General features: G+C 66.6%; 1 protein-coding gene across 1 annotated transcript in view; it reads right to left on the reverse strand.

Annotated features, from left to right (window-relative positions):
• Positions 1-19,223, reverse strand: part of CHLRE_12g483500v5 (uncharacterized protein) — a 28,388-nt gene extending 9,165 nt beyond the window's left edge. Inside the window, exons 1-33 of the mRNA XM_043067796.1 lie at positions 18,912-19,223; positions 18,402-18,503; positions 18,095-18,187; positions 17,766-17,932; positions 17,415-17,550; positions 16,814-17,231; positions 16,331-16,619; positions 15,894-16,251; positions 15,086-15,670; positions 14,785-14,913; positions 14,271-14,405; positions 12,748-14,110; positions 11,645-12,573; positions 11,130-11,444; positions 10,566-11,011; positions 10,227-10,385; positions 9,963-10,102; positions 8,726-9,840; positions 6,042-8,472; positions 5,081-5,930; positions 4,806-4,961; positions 4,527-4,668; positions 4,254-4,396; positions 3,769-4,143; positions 3,400-3,613; positions 3,164-3,250; positions 2,953-3,040; positions 2,681-2,847; positions 2,312-2,527; positions 1,935-2,216; positions 1,141-1,801; positions 734-1,000; positions 278-484 (exon numbers count right to left, since the gene is read on the reverse strand). Coding sequence (XP_042917891.1) covers positions 278-484; positions 734-1,000; positions 1,141-1,801; positions 1,935-2,216; positions 2,312-2,527; positions 2,681-2,847; positions 2,953-3,040; positions 3,164-3,250; positions 3,400-3,613; positions 3,769-4,143; positions 4,254-4,396; positions 4,527-4,668; positions 4,806-4,961; positions 5,081-5,930; positions 6,042-8,472; positions 8,726-9,840; positions 9,963-10,102; positions 10,227-10,385; positions 10,566-11,011; positions 11,130-11,444; positions 11,645-12,573; positions 12,748-14,110; positions 14,271-14,405; positions 14,785-14,913; positions 15,086-15,670; positions 15,894-16,251; positions 16,331-16,619; positions 16,814-17,231; positions 17,415-17,550; positions 17,766-17,932; positions 18,095-18,187; positions 18,402-18,503; positions 18,912-19,112 — 13,366 coding nt within the window. The 5' untranslated portion in view covers positions 19,113-19,223. The remainder of the gene's footprint in view (positions 1-277; positions 485-733; positions 1,001-1,140; positions 1,802-1,934; positions 2,217-2,311; positions 2,528-2,680; positions 2,848-2,952; positions 3,041-3,163; positions 3,251-3,399; positions 3,614-3,768; positions 4,144-4,253; positions 4,397-4,526; positions 4,669-4,805; positions 4,962-5,080; positions 5,931-6,041; positions 8,473-8,725; positions 9,841-9,962; positions 10,103-10,226; positions 10,386-10,565; positions 11,012-11,129; positions 11,445-11,644; positions 12,574-12,747; positions 14,111-14,270; positions 14,406-14,784; positions 14,914-15,085; positions 15,671-15,893; positions 16,252-16,330; positions 16,620-16,813; positions 17,232-17,414; positions 17,551-17,765; positions 17,933-18,094; positions 18,188-18,401; positions 18,504-18,911) is intronic.
• Positions 19,224-22,366: the final 3,143 nt, after the last annotated feature.

A 22,366-nucleotide genomic window follows, 5' to 3' on the forward strand; every position in this document is an offset into this window, starting at 1 on the left:
TTTCAGTGCAAGACACTAGGTGCGCTCGGTGCTGTCACGGTGTCAGGCACAAAGCGTACGGCTCACGAGACAGGCTTCATCGCATGCATAACAACCAATACACGGTGCAAACCGGCCCTCGCGGCACGAAGCAGGAGGTCGTGGATGCGGTGTGAGGCCAAGGGAGTACAGAACACTGTTGTGCGCAGGGGGCTGGTTGTGCGAGTCGGTGGGGCGTGCTTTGGGCGTGTGTTGGTTAGCTTAGTCAGGGACTATTGACACACACTGAACCTCTCACCCGCTGTCTCGGCCTGCCACGGCCCCTCCCATTCCCAACCCGGCGGCAGCGGCACCAGCGGGAAGGTGCTGTAGCTGTGACCGGCACGGCTGTAGCGCTTGCGCTCCGTAGGCAGCAGGTTGCCCGCGCCCCAGCCCCTGAGCGGCATGTAGCGCTGGTTCTCATACACCTCCTCATCCACGGGCGCCAGGCTGCCAGCCGGTGGGGCTGCGGAGGCAGCGGCAGCAGCATAGGTGGTTGGGCGTGTGGCTGTTGTATCATTGCTTTGCACGGGCGTTGTCACGGCCATGTAGGCGAACGGGTGGCCATAGGGCAGGAAGCGATACACGCGTGTCTGTGCGCTGGGCTGCTGGGCACGTGCGGTGACGCCCCGACCAGCCAGCGCGCCCGGTGGACTTGCTGTGACGGGTGCTGCTGATATCTCGCCCGAGGGCCCTCTGGCACCACCCGCCTCACCAGGAGCGGCGGCTGCAGGCGGGCCGGCACGGGACCCCTTGCTGCCTGTAGCTCCACGGCCTGGGGCTGATGACGTGGACGCGGGTGTGTCCGCCAGGAGCATCCAGCTGGCCACCTCGGGGTCTCCCGCCATCAGCGCCACCTCCAGGGGCACACTGGTGCAGTTGTGCAGGACAGCCAGCGAGCGAAGCAGCTCCAGGGGCTGGCCGCCAGGGCCCGGGGTGCGCTCTAGCACCAGGCCGGGGCCAGCACGGATGGGCACCGTGTCTGCAGAGGAGGAAACCGTGAAGCGTAGGTGAGGTGGGTTGGGCGCTCAAATTCAGGCAGTCCACCATGTGCAGAATAGGCCGTCAGAGACGCTTGTTCACAACAAGATACGGCAGCATACCCAAGTAATGTGAACTTACTTGATGCCTGAAGCGTGTCACCACCCGGACCCGCCGTGATGATGCCGCCTGTCTGGTTGAACGGGACCCACACATCACTACCCGCCAGCCGGATAGCCCGTCGCCCACCGCGCGCAGCAGCGGCCGCAGCAACCGCAGACGAGGCCCCACCCGCCCCGCTGAGCGCTGCTGACGCTGCGCTTCCCCCGGCACCCGGCCGGCCTCGCCTTGACTTGGACAGGAAGGGCGCCCAACTGCTGTCCACCTGCTGCACGTCCAGGCTGAGACGCAGCTTGAGCGCCATGGACTCCTGCGGCCCCCGGTCCTTGCCCAGCGCCTGCCGCTGCTGGAGCTGCTGCGTGCGGGGCTGCCTGCTGCTGCCGGACTGCACAGTGACCAGGTACAGGGGCACATCCAGCGTCTCGCTCACGGACGAGGGCTGGGGTGGCTTCACGGAGCCGGTGGCGCCGCCGGTAGCAGCGGCCGAGTTGATGACCCCGCCCTCGTTGAGCAGGGGGGCCGCCATGCCGGCCGCTGTGGCGGCTGCCACTGCTGCAGCCGCCGTGTTGCGCAGGATGTCCACCTCGTTGGTCAACCAGTCGGACTGCAGCGGCAGGGTGCCGGCAGCCACCACACGGGGCGGCCCGCCCGCGGAGCCACATGCCAGCAGAGACACGTCCAGCTGCCAGGACCGTAAACGGCAAAATGGTGCGCGGCATAAGGGCAGATAGTTTTGATGCATGCATGGGCATCGCTGCGGCCTACACACAAAAGCTTCTGGCACCATGACAGCACAGCGTAACCTTGCAACGCACCTGCAGCGGGACACCGGCAAACTGGTTGTCTCCAGGCGCGGGGCACAGTAGCTGCTCACTCAGCTCCACAGGTAGCTTGAGGATAAAGCGCTCGTTCCACACCACCTCCACTCCCGAGGCAGCCGAAGAGGGTTCGGCTGAGGAGCGAGGCGTGTCACACGTGGCATCATCGGGGTCATCCGCTGCCGGGGCGGGCAGGGGTGGAGGCGGGGCCGTCTCCACCGCCCGGGTGTACAGGCCCCAGGCGGTCTCGGGCATCAGCTCCGCCGCGGGGCCGTTCACCTGCATGGGTACAGCGATTATGATCAAATGCTTTAAAGCCGCGTTCCGCTCTGCAAGCAAACTGCGAACCCCTCATACGGTACACAGGAACGCACCTTTATGCGGACCATGAGAGCCCCTGCCGCCATCAGCTCAGGCGACAGCCCGTTCGCGGCCACCGCATCAGCCAGCAGCCGGATGGCGGGCACTGGAGGAGGCGCCAGGTTGGTGGCGCGGCTCTCTGCAGCAGCAGCCGCGGCAGCAGACGCGGCGGGCGGCGGCGCCAGCAGCACCGGCACTCCCTCAGCATCCGGCGCCAGCTCCGACACAGCCTGTGGTGCATCGGGTGGAATGTGCGTGCACATGTCACCAGTCAGCACGCAGACACCGCAGCAACAGATGTGGCCAGCCTGATCACAACATAGAGAAAGCTTGGGATGCACGCACTTAAACAGCCAGATGCCACAAAAGGCGCATCCGTTTACCTGTCTATCGCCGAGGTCTGTCAGCAGCGCCACCTCGCAGCCCAGTGCGTTGGTCACCAGCCCCTGCTGCAGGGCAGGCCCGCCCGCGCCGCTGCTGCCCACCTGGCCGCCCAGCGCATTCGCTGGTGCCTCACCAAATGCCAGCTGCCGCCGCACCGTGGCCACGCCTGCACGATGCAAACGCGAGTACATCAGGATCCGCTCTCTGGTTTGCGCACTGCCACTGCCGAGAGGAAGCGAGCCCACCAGCACCTCCCATGCGCCTGTCTCACCCTCCGGCCCCGTCAGACTGCTCCATTCGGGCAGCGCGTCCAGCAGTGAGCGCAATGCGCTGGCGGCCAGGGACACGTGCACCGAGCCCTGAGGGAAAGTGGCGGCGTCAATGGGAGTGGGTACCGGCAGAAATGCCCGAGCAGCTGGGCAGCATGGAGCTGCTCTGTTGGCAGTAGCGCCGTGGCCGTGCTCAGCTTCATGCCCGCCCACCTGTGTGGATGTGAAGCGCACCCAGGTGCCCGGTCCCACACCGCCGCGGGGCCGGGAGGCGCGGTTCACATCCACGTGAGCCAACAGCTGCACAGGAAAGGCACAGGAGCATGGGAATTACAAGTAGGGATACGATGCTGGCAACGCTCACAACCATGCAGTCCAACGATCATGTACAGGGGCTGGGTAGGGCAGCGCATGCCGCCGTTCCCCGTTCCTGTCCAAGCAAAACCCACCTGCCAGGGCTCTAGCAGCGGCTCCCACACGCCCAGGGTGGGCGAGTGCGTCCAGGCGGACATGGTGAGGAAGGCGAACCCGCGGCTGACGTCTGGGCCCTGTGTGCACAGCCCCATCCGCGCCTCCCGCACGTCCAGCTCAAGCAGGGGGCGGCCCAGGCTCGTGCGTACCGTCACTGCGGCCCGGCCCAGACGCAGCTCCAGGTTGGTGGAACTGATGGTGATGGGCGGGTAGGGGGGTGGAGGAATGGGGTCAAACAACTGCGGGCCGCGTTGTGGGATGCACTTGTGGTCGAGCATTGTGCAACACAGTTGACGTATACATACAATTGCGAAGAACGCCAGCATGGATACCCATTTGCCACTTACACGGGCGGCAATGACGGCGAGTCTGACGCGCTTGAAGCTGACGCCTGGGCCTTGCCGGATCCGGGGCCCGACGGTGTGCTATGCGGCGGCTGTGGCGCCTCGTCATCCGCATCCAGCTTCATGCGGTATACCTGCAGCATGGCGCCTACACCGCCGGCACCCACGCCGCCCGCAGCCGCTGCCCGGGGGCCGCCCCCCTCTGCAGCTGGCGCGCCGCCGCCGGCTCCTGGCGTGGGCACCACCACCGTGAAGGTGCCGGTGCGGCGGTCCGTGAGCCAGCCGCACAGCGGCATGCGCTGCTTGTGCGCCGGCACGAACCAGTCGGGGGAGGCGCGCTGCAGCTCGTCCGCAGCTACCAGGTCGGCCCGTACACAGCTGCACGGAGGGACAGGCATGTGCAGGGGGTCGAGAGGCTCTACAAGTGGCGCAAGAGGTAATCACAGGCCAACCAACACTGTTACCATATGCTTGCTCAGAGCGCTCACCGGATGGGCAGTCCTGGCTCGGGCGGTGCCGGTCCCACTCGCGCCACTAGCCCCAGCGGCACATACCCTGCCGGCGGCACCGGGCGCCACAGCACCAGATACGTGTCCTCGCCCAGGCGCTCACGGTGTTCGTCATGCCACACCTGGGTGGGAAGTGCCGCAGTGTGTAGGTGACGTCGGCGGGAGCCACACTTTCAAGCATGGCGACACACGCTTGGGTGAATACAAACAACGCTTGCCGAGGTAGCCCCATTCCTGCTGCTGCGCGCTTACCCGCACGTAGTTGATGGGGCGGGCCAGTGGCGGCGGGCGGCCCTCTGTGAGTGCGGCCGCTGGGTCGCTGTCCCGCAGCACCACCACCGACGTGGGCGGCGCGTAGATGCCGGTGACTGCCGTGTCGCCCAGGTACACGTAGCTGGGGTGGAGGCAGGGAGAAGCAGGAGGGGTGATCGGCTCCAGGGGGAGGCAGGAGGGGTCGAGGGCGTGGAGCACGGCACAGTGGGGGGTTGGCGCATCATGTTGCACCCTGCCCCTGCGTCCACAGCCACTCACCCCGCTGGCGGCCTGGGCCTCCATATGCTGAGGTGGCTGTGCGGCTGTGAGGGCGCGGCCGGCCCCGCCCCCGCCAGGTTCCTGTCCCACCAAATCCTCTTGAACTCCACACACGGCACCTGGGAGGCCTGGGTCACCGCGCGGCTAATCTGGGACCTGTGGGTGTACGCGATTGCGTCAGCCATGCGCTCACGCCTCAACACGGCTGCACATGCTGGCCGCAAGACAGGCAGGCTGCGCACAGGCTGCTTTGTGTCGCCTGCCCCAGGTCTCACCTCCTGGACCTCAGGTAGCGCTGCTGGCACAGCAGGGACAGCGGCGGCGCACTGCCGGTCACCACACCCAGCGGCACACTGCCCTGACGCATCAGACCCAGGGGCACCACCGGGGGAGATGCGGTGGTGCCGGGCCTCGGCATACCGCCCGATGCGCCTGCAGCTGGTTGCATACTGCCTTGCGACGGCAGCAGCACCGTGCTGAGGGCGGTGGGGATGCCCGCACTAGCGCCACTCCCCACCAGTCGGCCCAGGTGGTCGGTGGCGATGAGGCCGGGAAAGGGGAAGGGAAGCAGCCCAGGCAGTGGCACCAGGGCGGCCGGGGGCACACCCAGTGGCGAGCGGAGGTCGTAGACCGGCACAGAGGGCAGGTAGCCACCACCACCGCCACCAGCAATGCCCTCAGGCGCCCCCGACACCTCGAATGTGCAAGCCGCGTTCTGCACCCGCCACCAGTTGCCGCCACCGCCCTCGCCCAGCAGCAGGAGCTCGCCAAGCCGCGACTCCACTACAGCCGCAGCAGCCACACAGCCCACCACGCCCAGTGCAGGCGGCGAGGCCCCGTAGCCTACCACACAGCCCAGGGCCACGTAGCCGAGCGGCGGCACCGGCCGCCACACGCACACGTCCGGTTCCGCCCCAAGCCGAGTGTCCAGATCGGCGGAGAAGTGGGAGGCCATGGGGGCCGAGGCCGAGGTGGTGAGCGCCGTGGAGGGGGCTGCAGGGGCTGCAGGGGCTGCAGACGAGTACCCAGGCGCTGATGCCCACACCCGTGTAAACCCCAGTGGGAAGGCTATGAGGCCGCTGTTTATGGCTACTGTGGCAACCTGGTTTGGCGGCTGGTGCGAGCCTGGGGGAGGAAAGCGACCGAGGAAGGAAGTGCGCGGAAGTGATCGGATCGTTAGAAAGCTATGAATGTACATTTGCTCCGCAAGGCCCATCACCCGCCCCCGCTACCCACCCGCCGCCAGCACGTCGCCCAGCGCTACATAGCCCAGTGGGGGCTGCGGCCGCCACACCGTCACGCCGCGCTCCGAGGCCATGGCGTCCACACCGCCCACTCCCAGCTCCAGACGCAACGGCGTGGCCCCGCCGCCCGAGCCGGTGCCGGTGCCGGCGTCGTGGCTGCCCCACATGCGCTCGAAGCGGTCGCAGCGCGCCAACGGCTGGTCTGGCCGCGCCACCGCCAGCTGGGTGGCGGCCCCGGCGTTGAGCTGCAGCAGCAGGTGCAGGCCGGCGGGCGACAGCCGCAGAGACAGGCTGGAACAGTCCAGGGACAGGTCGGTGGAGGCGGCGGTGGCGGAGAAGCGCAGGGACACGTCCGTGGGCTCCAGCAGCATGGCCGACACGGACGCCACCACGGCGCCGGCGGAGTAGGAGGCGGCAGTGGACCGGGTGGGCAGCACCGGCCCGGCGTATGTGGTGTTCAGTGAGGCGGACCGGTGGTGGTGCTCCAGATGGTGCAGCGGCTGCAGCGGGGGCGCACGGAGCGACGAGCTGGGCTGGGGCCCCGGTGCTGCGCATCCTGACGGCGTGTCGGGCAGGTGGGCGGCCGAGCTGTCGGTCTTGGACAGCGGTGCGGAGGCGGGCGGCATTGGCCTGGTGACACCAGCCGCCGGACGCACAAGCCCGCCGCCCACATCAGTCCCGCCAAAGGTGGTCAGTGTGCGTATGGTGAGGCCGCGCAACTGAGCCGCGGCCACCTGCTCGCTGCCCCCGGCCCGGTAGGTGGCGGACACATCCAGCTGGAGCACCAGCCGCCGCCGCAGCCGCTGGGAGGACAGGATGGCCGCGGTGGCCGCAGCAGCGCCCACGCCTCCAAACGCTGATCCTAGTCCCATGCCCACCCCAGCGCCGTCACCGGTATCGCCAGCGGCAGCTGCGAGGTCAGTAGTGCTACGGTTGAGCACCGTCTTGGGCACGGCGCTGGTGCCATCTGCACCTTCCATTGCGCCGGCTGCACCTGAGCCTGCAGCCAACGAACCGGAGCCCACAGTCTGGCCTAGAGCAGCGCTCAGGGTGGCGCTGTAGCTGCCAGCAGCTGAACCTCCGCGGCTTGCTGATGCACCGGCGGCCGAGCCCGGGCCGCCGAGGCCTCCGTCAGCGGCGCCGTCACTGCCCACCATGTGGATTGCCGCGCCCAGCGCCTCCACTGCCACCTCGAAGATTGGTGACGGCACACTGGCGCCCGCTGTCAGGCTGGTCCCTCCTGATGCTTGTGCTGCCGTGCCACCCGCCACTGTCGCCGCTGCGGACGCCGCGGCTGCCGCTTCGGCCGCCGCCGCCACCGCCGCCAGCACTGCCGCGTACTCCTTGTCTGCATCCGGCGCCGCGAGCAGCATCTTCACGCCGTCCTCCTCACGTGCCACCAGCCGCGCCCCCGCGCCCAGCTGCAGCACCGACGGCAGCGAGGCGCAGTTGACGATGCGCACATTGCGCAGCTGCAGCGCCCGGCCCGCGCCCACCACAATGAGCGGCAGGAACTCGGAGGGCGGCAGGGCGGGCGGCAGCACCAGCCGCCCGCCGCCACCATCATACACGTGGATGTGGCTGCCGCCGCTGCTGAAGCCCGGGTAGGTGGTGGGGGCGCCGCCGGAGCCAGTGTCCGGAGCGCTGCCGGCAGCTGCGCCCTGTGGCCCTGTGAAGGCTGCGGGCGGGGCGTCCGCCAGTAGCCGCACCTCGGGCGACAGCCACAGGTCCCGGCCTTGTGCCAGGTAGGGGGCGGAGGGCGACAGCAGCAGGTCGCGGGTCTCAAAGGGTCGCGGCGCCGGGCCCTGGAACACGGGATTGGGGGCTACGAAGTTCACCAGGCGCAGCAGCAGCCCGTTGAAGTCCACCACCACGGTGGGCCGCTGCAGCCGCAACCGCAGCGCAGTGGCGGCGGGGCTGCGGGCCACCGGGCCAGAGGCAGCGGATGGCGCCGAGGCAGCAGGACCGCCGAGCGGCGCGGCACCCCTGCTGGTGGCTCCCTGCTGACTGCCGGAGGGCGGCAGAGGCGGCATCACGCCGGCTGGCACGGCGCGGTACTCCAGGGTCAGAAGGGAGGGGTTCGGCTGAGGCAGCTGGCTGGAGCTGGAGCCGGCGCCGTCCAGGCCACTGATGGCCGGCACAGTCAGGGCCGCAGAGGACACCACGCCGCCAGACGCCAGCGCCGCCGCTGCCGTGGAGCGAGTGGACAGCACCAGCCGCAGCTCGGGCGCCACAGAGGGCCGCAGGTCCTCAACCTGCAGCGTGGGCAGCGCCAGGCTGAGGCACATGGCACCGCGGGAGGTAGCATAGTAGCCCAGCCACAGGTCTGCCAGGCCCAGGGAGGCCAGGGGCAGCAGCCGGCCGCTGCCGTCCGTCGCCTCTACCAGCAGCGTCAGGCGGGCGCTGCCCAGAGACACGGTGGCCTGGGGTTAAGAGGGCGAGAGAGGGGGTAGGCGTTCATGTGAAGAATGGAGCGAATCACTGGAAATGCTGGATACGGACCAGCGGAGCAGGCAGGCCCGGAGGGAGACGGGTAACGATGACCAGCCAAGCAACACTGTGGTCAACGCACCAGACACCAGGCACCAGACCACACCAGGCACCAGACCACACCAGGCACTAGACCACAGGCACGGCACCCCGGCCTGTCCAGGCTCCCGGCATATCCGCCCTCACCTCCACTGTGCAGGTGTCCTGCAGCGCCTCCAGCACGGAGCGGATGGAGCGGTTGAAGTCCAGGAACACAGGCCGCCGGCTGGGGGGTAGACTGTTGGAGTGCTGGGTAGCCGCGGCGGAGGCGCCGTCAGCTGAGCCTGAGCCGCCAGCGCCCGCCTTGCCGACCGCCGCCGCCTTGGGTGGATGCGGCTGCTGCTGCGCCTGTGCCGCACCACTGGGTTGGGGAGCCGGCGAGCTGCTGCTGGCGGGCGGGGCTAGTGAACTGGGTGGCGCCGCGGCGGCAGCCGCAGCAATCCTGGCCAGCAGCTGCTGCAGCTCCAGCACTCGGGGGTCGTTGACTGGCGGCTCAGCGAAGTTGCCTGACAGCACCGCCAGCAGCCGGCGGTACTCGAGCTCGCTGATGACGGCGCCCAGCCGGGGGATGCTCACCGCCGCATGCAGTGGCGGCATGGGCGGCTGGCGGCTGCCAGCTGGCTGGTCCGAGCTGCCAGCCCCACTGCCACCGTCACTGCCGCCGCCACTGATTGCCAGTGGCCGGTACAGAGTGAGCCCAAGGCCGGACGGACCCACGTCACGAATGATGTTCTGACCGGGCGGCACCCCACCACCCGCCCCCACCACCAGGCTCATGTCCCGCAGCCGCACCACCATCTCGTCCATCAGCACACGCCAGCCGCCACCACTGCCGCCACTGTCGCTGCTGCCGACGGCGTCCCCAGCGGAGGGTGGAGCGCCGCCACCTGACACCATGGGTAGCGGCCGCACACCGGCGCCAGTGGCATCCGACACAGCGGGCACGGAGACGCCTGGCGCGGCGCCAGCTCCCGCCATCGCCACCGCGCCGCCGCAGTGCCTCCAGCCCACTGTGTTGCGCAGGACCAGGTGCCCCAGGTCCGCGGTGAGGTATTGCGCCGCGGAGCTGCTCTGGGGCAGGGTGATGACGGGCGCCGCCGCCTGCACGTCCATCAGCAGCACGAAGGGGCTGGCGGCAGGGGCAGGGGCGCCAGGTGCAGGCGCCGGCGCCGCGGGGGCAGGTGTGGCCGGAGTGGCGGCTGGGGCCGGTGGTGTGGCGGGGCTGAGGGGCGGCCTTGCCCGCGGCTGCATGGACAGCAGACCTGCAGGAGGAAACAGCCAGAAGCAGTGTTGAGGCAACTTGCAAAGCGAGACGAGCCATGCTTTCCTGACGCAATGTCTGCGGCATGCCGACTGCAGTCGACCGCCGTCTGGCCCCCCTTACCATTTATGTAAGCCAGCAGCTCGGTCAGGAAGCGCCCCATGTACACCACCTGCACCGCACTCAGCCGGGCCACCAGGGACGAGTAGGCGGCGCCGGCCGGCACACGCGGCTCAGCGGCGGCCTCCGCGGCAGAGTGCATCCTGTGAGGGCCCACATGGCACCGGTGAGTCAGAGTGGATGCCAGCTGAGAAGCGACATCAAGCAATTCCAAATCTGCAAGTTGTGCCACATGTTTATCCCAGCTGTGTCGCGCCTGCCCCGCACCTGAACACCACCTCAATCAGCGAGCCCGCGCTGCTGCCCGGCCGCAGGCTGCATATGGTCCTGTACGGTGACTCCTCCGCCAGTGCGCCGTACTGCGCTGTGAAGTTGCCCAGGCTGGTGGACAGCTCCAGCGAGGTCGGCCGCACGTCCAGTCGCAAGCTGGAGACAGGTGCGGGGTGGATGGGGCGGGTGTGGGAAAGTGGAAAGGGTTTCGCTCAACGGACAGGTTGGAGCCGTTCGTGTGGTGTGCGCGGATCCGCACTACGGTAAACCGATTTCACAACAGGAGCAAGCCGTCATGCTTGTAAGTGCTTTTGTAACAACTCATTCCGGGCCCACCTAAAATTGTCCATGGCCGCCTGTGCGAACTGCCGCGGCGTCAGCACCACCTGCTGGTGCGTCAGCCCCGGCTCCACCCGCTGGTGGGCGCTGAGCACCTCGTACGGCATCACCAGCTGCAGGCGGGACATGCTGATGTGCAGCCGCAGCAGCGTGCGCCCATCGCCGCCCGCACGAACAGGGCCGTCGTTGCCTGCACCTGCACCTGCACCTGCGCCCTGTGCCGGGGCGGTGATGCCAGCAGCAGCACCAGCAGCCGTAGCAGGAGGGGCAGGAGATGTGGCAAGCTGCGCGGCACCGGCCTGCTGCTGCGTGCCGCTCTCGGCGGACAGCAGCGCGGTGGCGTACCCCATGTCCGAGCCCAGCCCCATGAGAGCGGCGATGGTGGGGCGGTGGCACATGAGCGTCAGACCCGCCAGCTGCAGACCCAGCTCCGAGTCCAGACCCTGTGGGGTGGGCGCGGGTCGTGGGAACAATGCGAGAGGGCAATGCGAGTGGCTGTTCCAGGCAGGTCCCGTATCGCCCGCAGTCATACCCTGGCGCAAACTCAGCGATGCGCCGCACCTTGTAGCGGTCGGAGCTGGAGGAGTTGCTGATGAAGCTGAACTGCGCCAGCGGCGCCACAGCGGCAGGCCCAGCGCTGCCACTGGCGGCACCGGCACTGGCATCCTGGCCCGCGGTGGTGATGGGCACCGGCTGCCAGTTAATGGCGGATGGGTGCGCTGACTCACTGGGGATGTCAGCACCGGCGGGGTCAGCGCCAGGGGCGGTGGCCCCAGCTGATGCTGGCGGCGCGGTCGGGCCTGAGGAGGACAGCGCCATGACTGCGAACTGGCGGCCCAGTGCGGCGCCCATGAGCTCATCCTCCATGCGCAGTGCCTGGGGGCGGGGACATGCAGGGCAGAAACAGACATGCGCGCCTTCCTCGTCAGGCTTAAGCTTGTACTGGTGAGCTGCACTATCATGCCAGTTCTCCACGCTCATGTGTGCTGCTGCTGCCAACCCCATCCACCCCTCCTCTCCCGCTGTGTAGCCCCACCGCCAAACCCCCCTCCACCCGCACGTTCCAGCTGCCTGACCTGCATGGTGAGCCCCACCGCCAGTCGGTCGGCGCTGTACTGCAGCGCCACGTCAGCCTCAGTCAGAGCCACACTCAGCAGCGGCGTCTCCTGGTCCAGAGACAGGTGCCGCAGGGCCTCCAGAGCGGCGACGGCAGTGCTGTGGCCCCGCCGGCCCGGGCTCCGCTGTCCGCTGGCGGCGTCGCTGCTGAATCGTTCGTCCTCCTCATCCTCATCTGCCTCCGAGCTGTCCTCCTCATCCATGTAGTCATCCGCGTCCTCGAAAGCATCATCGCCCTCCTCGCCGCCGCCCTCCCCCGGGTCCGCGTCCGGCTCCGCCAGCCCCCCAGCCGCCGAGTCGCCAGGTCCCTCCGGCCCCCAGGCCACTGACGGCGGCGGACGCGGCGGCAGCTGGCCCCCACCCGCCAGGCGACTGGATCGGGTGGTCCTGGCCGAGGCTGACAGCACAGACGCAGGCGCGGAGGGCACCCCCGCCTCACTGAGCGATGAGGTGGAGCCGCCGCCAGTGCCGGTGGTGGTGCCGACCGGGCCGCGGGCCCCGGCGACGCTGCCCTCCACGTCCGTGCCAGCGTGTGACTCGGGACCCTGCTGCTGTGCATACATGTTTCCCAGCACCTCCGCAGCTGGCCCCGGGCCATCGCCGTACGTGCCGCCAGCAGCCGCTGCCGTGCCACCCGCTGACAGCGGCTCCGCAGCCGCCAGCCGCCGAACAGCCCTCCATGCCCTGGGCGGCCTGCCTGACACCTTGAGTGTGAGTGCGGGCAGTCGTCCGGACAGCTGGAACACGTCCCTGTGCGCCAGCAGCTCATCCAGCAGGTCGCGAGTCACGCCCACGGAGCCGCTGCCGCCCACACCACTGCCTGCTGCTGTGCCGGTCGTGGCGTTGGGTGAGTCAGGCGACTCAATGTGCGCGTCCGTGGCCATGTATCCTGTCAATTGTCAGTGGCGTGAAAGCCCAGTTCAGAATTGAAGACGACAGCGGGCAAACCAATGAAGACATGCCGCTGTGCACGCTGGGGTGCATGCGCCTCTCAGGCCCGGATTGTGACCCGCGCAACTCGCTGCCTTGCACCCACCCGCCGTCTCTGCTCCCGCCCACTCACCCGCCACCGCCTCCACCAGGGCCGCCGACCGCATCATATTGCGGCGCAGCTCAGCCACTTGCCGCGCCTCAGACAGCCGCAGCACCAGGCCCTCAGGCGCCTCCGCCGCCGCCTCGCGCCGCACGCCCTCCGGCACCATCGCCACCGCACACTCGGCCCCGCCCACCTCCTCGGGCGGCAGCTCCACCAGCCGCCAGCCGCGCCAGTAGCTGCGGCTCTCAGACACCACGCCGCTGCCGGGGCTGCGGCTGAGGTACACGCGGCCGCGCCACACCACCAGCTGCCGGGGCTGCCACTTGGCCACCCGACCGCCCACCCCCTCCCACACCAGCAGCTGTACGGGGGCGGTGTACTCGGCGTCCGTCACCCACAGCGGCAGCCGCACCTGAAGGGCCTCTTTGCAGCCGGCCGCTCCGTCGGCTGCGCCTCCGCCTGTCCCCCCGCCACTGCTGCCGCTACTGAGTGAGGCCACCAGGCTGTTGATGACGGCCATGAGGCGGTGGAAGCGCCAGGGGCTGAAGCGGAACACCAGCGGCGAGGCCTCCAGCCGGGTGCGGACAGCCGGCAGCCGGGGGTGCGGCGCAGTGGCCACCTGCAGCGCCGCAATCACGCCGAAGCGGGACAGCAGCGGCACCAGCTCAGGTGGAGGCTCGTCAGAGGCGCCGGCGGCGGCGGAACCCTTGCCCTGCAGTGCCGCCGCCGCCGCCCGGTGCAGCGCCAGCTGACGCAACAGGTCCGCCAGACCACCGTGATGGCCCATGTCGGCTACACCGGGCACCGCAGCACCGCCCTCCTCGCCCTCCTCCTCCGTCCCTCCTCCATGGCTACTGCCACACGCACTGCTCGCCCGACTGGCCGTTTTGCGGGGCTGTGGGGACTCCGTGCGGCCGGCCCCGGCCGCTGAATCGTCTGCCGCTGCCTCTTGTTCCTCATTGGCAGTCATGCCCGCAACCATAGCCAGACCCTGCGGCTGCTCGCGGCTTGCAGTCTGTGCTGCTGCTGCCGCCGCCGCCGCTGCCGCCGAAGGCTTCTGCGGTATGGGTCCGAACAGCGCGTCCGAGGCAGCCCCGCCCGTCTGCACCGCCCGAGCGGCGGGGCCCCACCGTGTCATGGCCGCAGCCGTCATACCACTAGCCAAACCGCCGTCGCCACTGGCGCCATCGTCTCCGTCTTCATCCTGCGGCGGCTGTGTGGAGGGCCATGCAAAGGCTCCCCCCACCAGGCCCGCCTCCAGCCGCTCAAGCCCTAGCGTGAAGCACTCGTACAGACCCGCCTCCTCGCCGTCCGCAGCTAGGCCCTGGCTGTCGGGTGTGGCGGAGCTGAGGCTGAAGCAGCCCAGGTCCAGCAGCAGCGTGGCGCGACCCTGGACGGCCAGCGATGCAGCAGAGGCAATGCATAGGTACAAGACAACCTGGACACACAACCCGCCGCCCTGCCTGCAGTCCCCGTAAACCTATTGCAGGCTCCCGGACTCAGACTGCAAACCCGGGTCCGTGACTCCAGCCGCCGCCCAGCCGCCGCACCTTGCTGTCCGGCAGCGCCACCTTGGGCGCGTGCATCACCACCGCCACCGCCAGCCGCGGCCGCTCGGCCGACAGCGCCTTAAGCCGCAGGGCCGCCAGCCGCTGCAGCTGGGCGGCGCGGGCGGCGGCCTGGGCCTGTAGTGGGGATGGGTGGACGCGAGGCCTTGGTCACACGCTGGACAAGTCAACGTCAAAGTCAAATGGAAAACCTAAAAAGAGGAGTGATTGAATCTGAGCGAGCAAAGCACGAGGACGACACGGGCTCGGACGGATGGTGAGGCTGCGTTCGGTCTCCCCCCTTTAGGCTGCGTTCGGTCTCCCCCCAATAAAAGGGGGGAGACCGAACGCAGCCTCACCATAAAAGCCTCATTCATTCACGGGTTCAGCGCACAGCGTGCAGATGCGCTCCAAAGGCGGCGCACCACACAGCACAGTAGCAATGCGGGCGAGCCGACACGGCTGTTGAAGCGGTAAGCGTTTGCACGCATCCGGCGCACCACCGCGTGTGCCCCACCTGCAGCGTGCCGATGCCCAGTTGCTGGCTGCTGCTGAAGAAGGCGCCCACCGCCCGCAGCGCCGCGCCGTTGTAGGTGACGTAGCTGGGCGCCAGCCGCACACTCACCACCGCGTCAGCAGAGCCGTCCTGGCAGGCGGGCGAGGGCGGGGGCCGTGTCACATCACCGGGGTAAAATACAATTACATTCAGCACACGATGAAGCAAGTTGTGCCGGTGAACAACACGAGTGTGCAGCCATTAGCCTCCAATCCAACATCGCCGGCCCCGCCTCCCAATCTGCCCATCCTCCCGCGCCCACCTGCGGCCGCCTCATGAAGTCCAGCATGAAGGCACACGGCAGCGGCTCAGACGGCTGGGCTGCAGCCCGCCCGTCCGCCTCGGCTGGTGCTGTGGCGGGCAGTGCGGCGCTGGAGGCCACTGGCTTCAACGACCCACCCGGAGTGCTGGATCGCAGAGCGGGTGTGGCGGTGCGGGTGGGCGGCCCGGACCGACCTAGCCCGCCGCCCACACCGCCGAACACAGCGCCTCCCTCGCCGCCGCCTCCAGCCGCCACCCTTCCGCCTAGCCCCATGCCCAGCCCCTCCGCCGCGCCCAGCTGGCCAGTGCACAGCAGCATGCCCTGCGGCGCCTCCACGCCCGCCCAGCCCAGCCGCACGTTGAGCGCCAGGGCGGTGGGGTAGTTGAGCACCCGCACACCCAGGCCCCGCATGGAGGCCAGCAGGATGGGCCGCGGCCGGTCGGTGCCGGGCACTGCGCCCACCTGCCCCACCTCGCCCCTCAGCTCCAAGGAGGCCCGCTCCACAGCCACCTCCAGCAGTGTGCGCAGGGTGTAGGGCCCGTCGCGACCACCGCCCGCGTCGTCGTCGTCGTCGTCTGCAAACTCCTGCCCAGGCGCAAACCGGTGGAGGAAGTGCGCAGGCAAATGTCAGTACCCAGGCACACACATGGCATCTCTAGCATGCACGGTGTCCAACCCTTCCCTTCCACCTATTTCTAAGTGCATTGCTGCACATCCTCACAGCGTCCAAGCAAGAATCTCGATTCCATAACTCACAACGTATACATGTAACGTCTTCACTCCAGCCCTACTCTCCCAGCGCGCCTACCTGCTGCTGCAGCAGCTCCTGCAGGCGGCCCCACTCCTCCGGGCTGAGGGTCGCGGTGCTGGGGCCCATCACCACCTCCGACCCGCCCGACACCGAGCCCGAAGCGGGCGCACCGCCGGGCGAGGCAGGTGCTGCTGCCGCCGCTGCGGCAGCCTTGTTGGTGCCGCGCCACCAGCCGATCCAGGTGCGATCCTGTGCGGGCGCTGCGGCAGGTGCGCCAGCTGGCGCTGCAGCGGCCTGCTGCCCCGGCTGCTGCTGCAGCAGTGAGGCGGACGACGAGGTGGTGCTGGCGCCGCGAGAGGGCAGTCCGGTGCCGCCCCTCTCCTGCTTCAGCTGCAGCTGAGCGTGGGCCATACGCCTGCACGCGCCGTTGCAAATGAGGTTGCAATTTACACACGCTTCGCCTCCCTACCGTAGGTCCGCATGCACCTGCCTACCTGAACAGCAGGATGGTGCTCTCCGGCAGCTGCGCGTCCATAGCCGCAATGGCCGCGTCACCGCCCAGACCCGCAGTGGGCGCACCCGGCTGCCCGGCGCCCTGGCCCTTGCCACCACTGCCCTTGGCCGCCGCCGCTGACGCCGCCTCGAGGCAGCGCACGTATGCGGGCACGTAGGCCTTGCGCAGCAGGCAGGCGGTGCGCAGCTGCGTCCAGGCCACCCGGCTGCCCCGCAGCTGCGTGCGCACCCCCAAGAAGGCGTAGCGCCACCACACACGTGCAGCCTCGCCTGCGAGGTCCGTGTGTGGTGTTGACGCGGGAACATATGTGGGCACGGCACCAGCGGGCAGCATTGCCCCCGGAGGAACAGCGTTGGCTGGATGCTTGGGGCTGGACCTGGCCCCAAACACAACGGCACGCATACACACACGCACACCTGGAACACCAGAAGCCCCCACAAAGCGCCACATCGCCCCCGCTCACCCTCCGCCGGCCGGCCCTTTGGCCTGATGGCCCTGTATGGGCTGTTGGCCGTGTAGCGGTCCAGTGTCTCCAGCAGCGCCCGGCTACCCACGTACTGCTGCCGGCTGAGCGCCAGGCTCACGGAGCGCAGCGCAATGCGGCCCTCCTGCTTGGGCAGTGGCCCCGCGGCACTGGTGGCGCCCGCGGCACTGGCGGAGGCCGCCAGCGTCTTGCTGCTCCTGCGCACGTAGTTCATGAGTCCCGTGATGGGCATCACCAGGAAGTGGTGCGGGTGCACAGAGCTGCCGGGGGCGTGGCGTGCGGGCAGGAACAGCGCGTCCCACTCGTAGATGACCAGTGAGGACCAGTCGGCGCGGGGCGCCACCAAGAAGGGGCGGCCCACGTCGAAGTACACCCCCAGCTCCTGAAGCACCACCGCCTGAGGGTTAGGAGGCAGGCAGGGAGGGAGGGTAGGCGGGAGGGAGAACAAGCGTAGGGGGCGAAAAACATTGATACCGGCATGTCTGTGTCAAGGGAAAGAATTCTGGGGTCATGAGGAGAGTGATCTAAAGTCCCAAACCCCGGAGAACTCCGTGCCCCATCACGCACGTAACACGCCCACCTTGCGCAGCAGCTGAAGCACCCCCGACGTGACGAAGGTCTCCCGGCCGGCCTCGTCTACCGTGTGTGCCGACACACGCTCCAGGGTGACGCCCGCCGCCAGCAGCTGGCCCGGCAGCGACAGCCCGTCCTCGTAACTGTGCGCGAAAAGGGCGTGGGTTCGTGTGATGTGGGCACGCAGCAAGCATATCCAACTTTCGTGGCTCCAATGCAGAGGCTCAGTTCTGATGCGGACACGTGGATGGAAAGATAACACAGCACAAGACCATGCGTATGCGCATCCACACTATCGCCGCCCATTGACACATGACCCTGAAATGCCTCTGTCTGTAACCCGTGGGCTGCCACGCACCGGATATGCACATTGGTGAGGCGCAGCTGCAGGTTGCCCAGCACCGTGTGCATCAGCGCCTGCAGGTTGAACAGCCCCCCGCCGCCCTCGGACTTGGCCGCCGCCGCCTGCTTCTGCAGCTGGCCCTTGAGCTGCGCCGCCTTGAGCGCCAGCTTGGCCTGCAGCTCCTGGGTAGGGACAGTCCACAGAGCCCACGCGGGGCGGGCCGGCATCGCTCCCGTTCCCAGTATGCATGTGCCCCTGCCACCCAGCTGGCGCCCAGTCACGAGCCATTCTGTTGCCAAACTCCACATCTACGCACGCGCGGTCGACCCAAACACACGCAGTACCTGCAGCCATGCCGTCTCCGCCGCCAGCACGCGGCGCCGTTTGGCCTCCAACTCCGCAGCCACAGTCTCCGCCTCGTACTCTGACACGGACATCTGTTTGCGGGATGCAAATGCATTTTGCGAGCATGCCTCTCACCCCACATGTGTTTGTCGCCGTCTTACTGACTCCCAGCCATTCCACTGGGCCCGGGCCGGCTGAGCTACATGCAAGAGGCTTCGCGGCATGAAAGCCTTACTCATGCGCGACTCCGTCAGCCCTCATGGCAGCACATAAGCATCATTTGTAACATGTCTATCCTCAACCCACCTTGCATGGCTGCGCGCTCTGCTGCTCCTTGGGTCCGGCTAGGATGTAGAGGCGGTCAAACTCCACGACGACCGGCTCCCGACCCAACGCCTTCCATGGCACCTGTGACACACGCGAGACCCAGTTACTTCATGCACCCAGGTACCAGTTACTTCATGCACCCAGTTACTTCATGCACCCAGGTAGCAGTTATACGCTACAGTGATTGCGGAGTCCGCGTCGGGGCCACCGGTACAGGTACTCGCGAGGTGAAGCGGGTCTGCCCGTTTGCTGCCTAGGGTTTTGCTGCCTTGGTCGGCTCTGGCTAGCTCCGACTCCTCCCCCGCCTGCGGGCTGGTCGGTATCATTTTAACTGCAACAGCACGCCAACAGCTGTTTGTCCCTCGTAATCTCCATCCTTGCCGGGCCGAACCCCGGTCTGACAGCTTGGTCAAGAAGGGCACCGCCTGCTGACCCAGCCCCGCCACCCAACTCGGAACAGCTCCAACTCGAACAGCTCCGACGCGTTACCTTGAGCGTGAGCTTTCCGAGTAAGCCCGCCTTGACTGTCACTGGCAAGTCAAGGTCCGCGAGCGCTTCCGGCTTCAGCGAAAGGTTGCTGAGCTCGACATCGCCACGCCAGACCGAAATTCGGAGTGCCGCTGCATCCAGACCATTCAGGTACTGGCCAAGGTATCGATCCAGGTAGTACGCAACCTGGGACTCAAACATTTTCGCAGCCAACAATCAGAAGCAACATGAAACACTATGGTCCCGAAAACTTTCCTCGTTCTTTCCTCATGGTTGTCAAGTCAAGTGCATGTTAATTCTTTCGCCATTAGGGACTAGAAAAGCATTTCTGTGGATCATGGCTGTATCTGAGTTTGGTCGCCCATGCCTGGCATGAGGTCCCGGGGGGGGAGATGAGGTCCGGGTGTGCCCTGACATGGCACGGATGGGCCCTGAACCTGCTGACCCTGACCCCTGAACCTGAACCTGAACCTGAAGCTGAACCTGAAGCTGAACCTGAACCTGAACCTGAACCTGTGCCTGAACCTGAACCCGACAAAGGACCCTGACAATGGACCCTGACTTGTCTGCTATACGGGGCCCGACGGGGAAAAGCTTGGTGGAACGCCCTTGGGCGCAGCTCAGCCTGGATCCACTCCTCTTGAAGGTAGTCCACGCTTGACACCGGAGTCAGTCGCCCCCCCCTGGTTTTGGAATAGCCCGGCACCCCAAGCGAGATAACGCCGCACTCAAAGACGACTTAATGGCTGTGGACATGGCTTGCCTCCTGCGGCGGCCTGTGGCGGTCATGTGTGGCGGTCCTGTTTTGGTTGTCGTGCTCCCTTGCACAATGACAGGACAGCCACACGCACAACTGTGCCACGGGCTGCAACCAGGTCGTCTCCGCCCGGCCCTGGACGCTTTGTTTAGTCGCTTAGCCGTGTCGTGTCCTTGAGCGGACCAGAGGGGTATCGACTTCCGCGGATGGGCAGATCTGCGCATGGAAGGAAGCACAAGGAAGGCAAGGGCAGGCAGGCAAGCAGGAAGGCACTCAAGCGCGGGTGTTCCAACGGAGCTTCACCCCGCCCATACCCTCACACGCATCCGCAACGCGCTGGGACCTCGGCCCAGAAGAAGATGGCACGCGTCCGCCAGTTCCCTTCGTGGTTTCATCTCTTGGCATCCCCCGGCCCCCCGTATCACTGCTTTGCACCTGTGACCTCCGCCTGTACTGCGCTACCTCAGATTGATTGGTTTAGCTTGACCTGGTGCACAAACCCACCCACCCCCGGCCCTGCCCCCAGAAGGCCAAACACGGTCCAACCAGACTCATTCCGTGTATCCATTCCTTCTAGCTGCCCCCAAGGCTGCCCCGGCTGCCTCTGCCACCAGCGCTGGACGTCAGCGCTGATTTCAGCAAATCTAACACTTGCTATGAAACCCTGCCTCTGCTATATTCCGACATTCAGGTTGGCGTGCCCCGGCCCCCGCAGGGGGCGCGGCGCACCCATACGTTTCAGAAAGGGGGGGTCGGTCTCAAGTTGATCCACACACGTTCCTGGCCCTCGCCGACTGCACACAGCCATTATTTATGCCATTGGGTATATGAAGCCATTGTACACAAGGTAGAAGACGCCCCAGCGACGCAGATCCGTCACCCGACTCGAGTCAGGGAACCTCGATCGCGAAAGTAACTGTGACAGCAACAGTTTTCACACACTCAAACATATGCTATGAAGTCCTCAGCTGCAAGAAAGACATGTTAGATGCCGATCTTATCGCAGATACTCCCGCTGGTCCACTTACATTTGCTAACATATAAATGGCTTCAATATGGGCACCTATGTGCCTGTCAGTGGGCTGCGAGCGCGAGCATTTGCCCTTAATACAGCCGCGCTGTCAGCCCTAATAAATCAGAGCTATACATCTAAGGCATGGGTATCTATTTACCAAGCCAGCCTGGACTAGGAAGACGGTTTCGCCGCAACGAAGTTCTTGCCAGCGTCCCGCGACTTTCGCCATGCTGCCGTTTTGTTCAATACCTGCAGACTGAGCGTGCATGCGGTATATGAAGCATAGCGGCGATGCTGAGACTCTGTTATAATTATATTGCATGAACGGTTTCGCCGCAACTGACTTTGCCACGTCCAACCGTCCGACGTCCAACGCACAGCCCCGACCCCCCCTGACCCCGACCTTGCCCCAATATCCGGTCCTTGAGGTTGTGCGCACGCGAGCATCCGTATGCTACGACTCTGGCACTCCAGATCATACTCAGACTTCAACCCCTGGACTTCAGTCGCCATTCCTACACCAGCCTCCTTTATCTCACCTCAGCTCTACGCCACGCGGAGGGATGCAGTACCGCTCGCCCAGCCAAATTCCGGGGGTGTCCCCCGGGCACACATCCTGAGCCGCGAAATATTCTTACCTGGCCCGGCGACATTTCCAGCCGGCCCGGCCGCATCCCCAACCTGGCCCGGCCGAATCCCGACATGCCCCGGCCGAATCCCCTACCTGGCCCGGCCAAATCCCTACCTCCCCCAGCGAAATCCCCAGCTGCCCCAGCCAAATCCCCCACCTGGCGCGGCCAAATCTGCATTTGCCTCAGTGAACTGCCCTACTTGGCTCAGCCATAGTGCTTTACCTGTCCCAGCAGTGTGCCCAACCCGGCCTAGCAGCATCTCAGGCCTGTCCCCGACACGATACCTGCCTTACCCATCGCTCGCTTCCAGATTTGCAAATTACAGTCTTGTTCTCTTGATACAGCCACTTGCCTATCTGTCTGGTACGCTCTCGTTATCGGGGCCCCTTCCTATCGTTCATTAGTGCTCCCCTATGGTATTCCCATCCACCCCTCAGACTCCGCCCCACATGGTCTCCTCCTGCTCAAGAGTGCCGTGGGGTACGAATGGTTTCGTGCCGTGCTACAGTGTTGTGTACATGGGGCCGGCTGCTGAGAGGTTTGCAGAGCTGTTTAGTGCGGTTGGCAGCGTGCCAGGCTATAATGCCTGGGCGCTCGTGCGGAAATCAGCTGCCACATAATTGTGAGAGCTGAAGCGCGAGGCTGTACATACGCAAGATCGGGTGCGGCGCCATGGACATACAAGGAATAAATGCAATGAATAAAGGCTGATGCGCCATTGTGCATGCATATTCACTCCTGACATGGCAGACGTAGGTAGAGGGAAAGCTTGCAAGGGCGGTGCTCGTGCTGGGAGGTAAGGATGAGGTTGGGCTCGTGGGGTGGGAGAAGGAAGGGCGTGTTTCGTGAGGTCGTGGTATCACCACAGCGGGCAGCTGTGATGACAGCGGGCAGCTGTGATGATGTACATCTGTCGATGTGCGTGTAACAAAATATGCGCAAAGTACTGTCCGTTACGCTGAACAAACATGGCACCGCGGGGCACCGTGTGTGGCCCAAGTAGGGATTGCACATGCCGACTGCGCATCCTCCTCTACTGCGGTTCACAACC

Source organism: Chlamydomonas reinhardtii, chromosome 12 (genome assembly GCF_000002595.2).
Source record: "Chlamydomonas reinhardtii strain CC-503 cw92 mt+ chromosome 12, whole genome shotgun sequence".
Taxonomy (NCBI): Eukaryota; Viridiplantae; Chlorophyta; class Chlorophyceae; order Chlamydomonadales; family Chlamydomonadaceae; genus Chlamydomonas; species Chlamydomonas reinhardtii.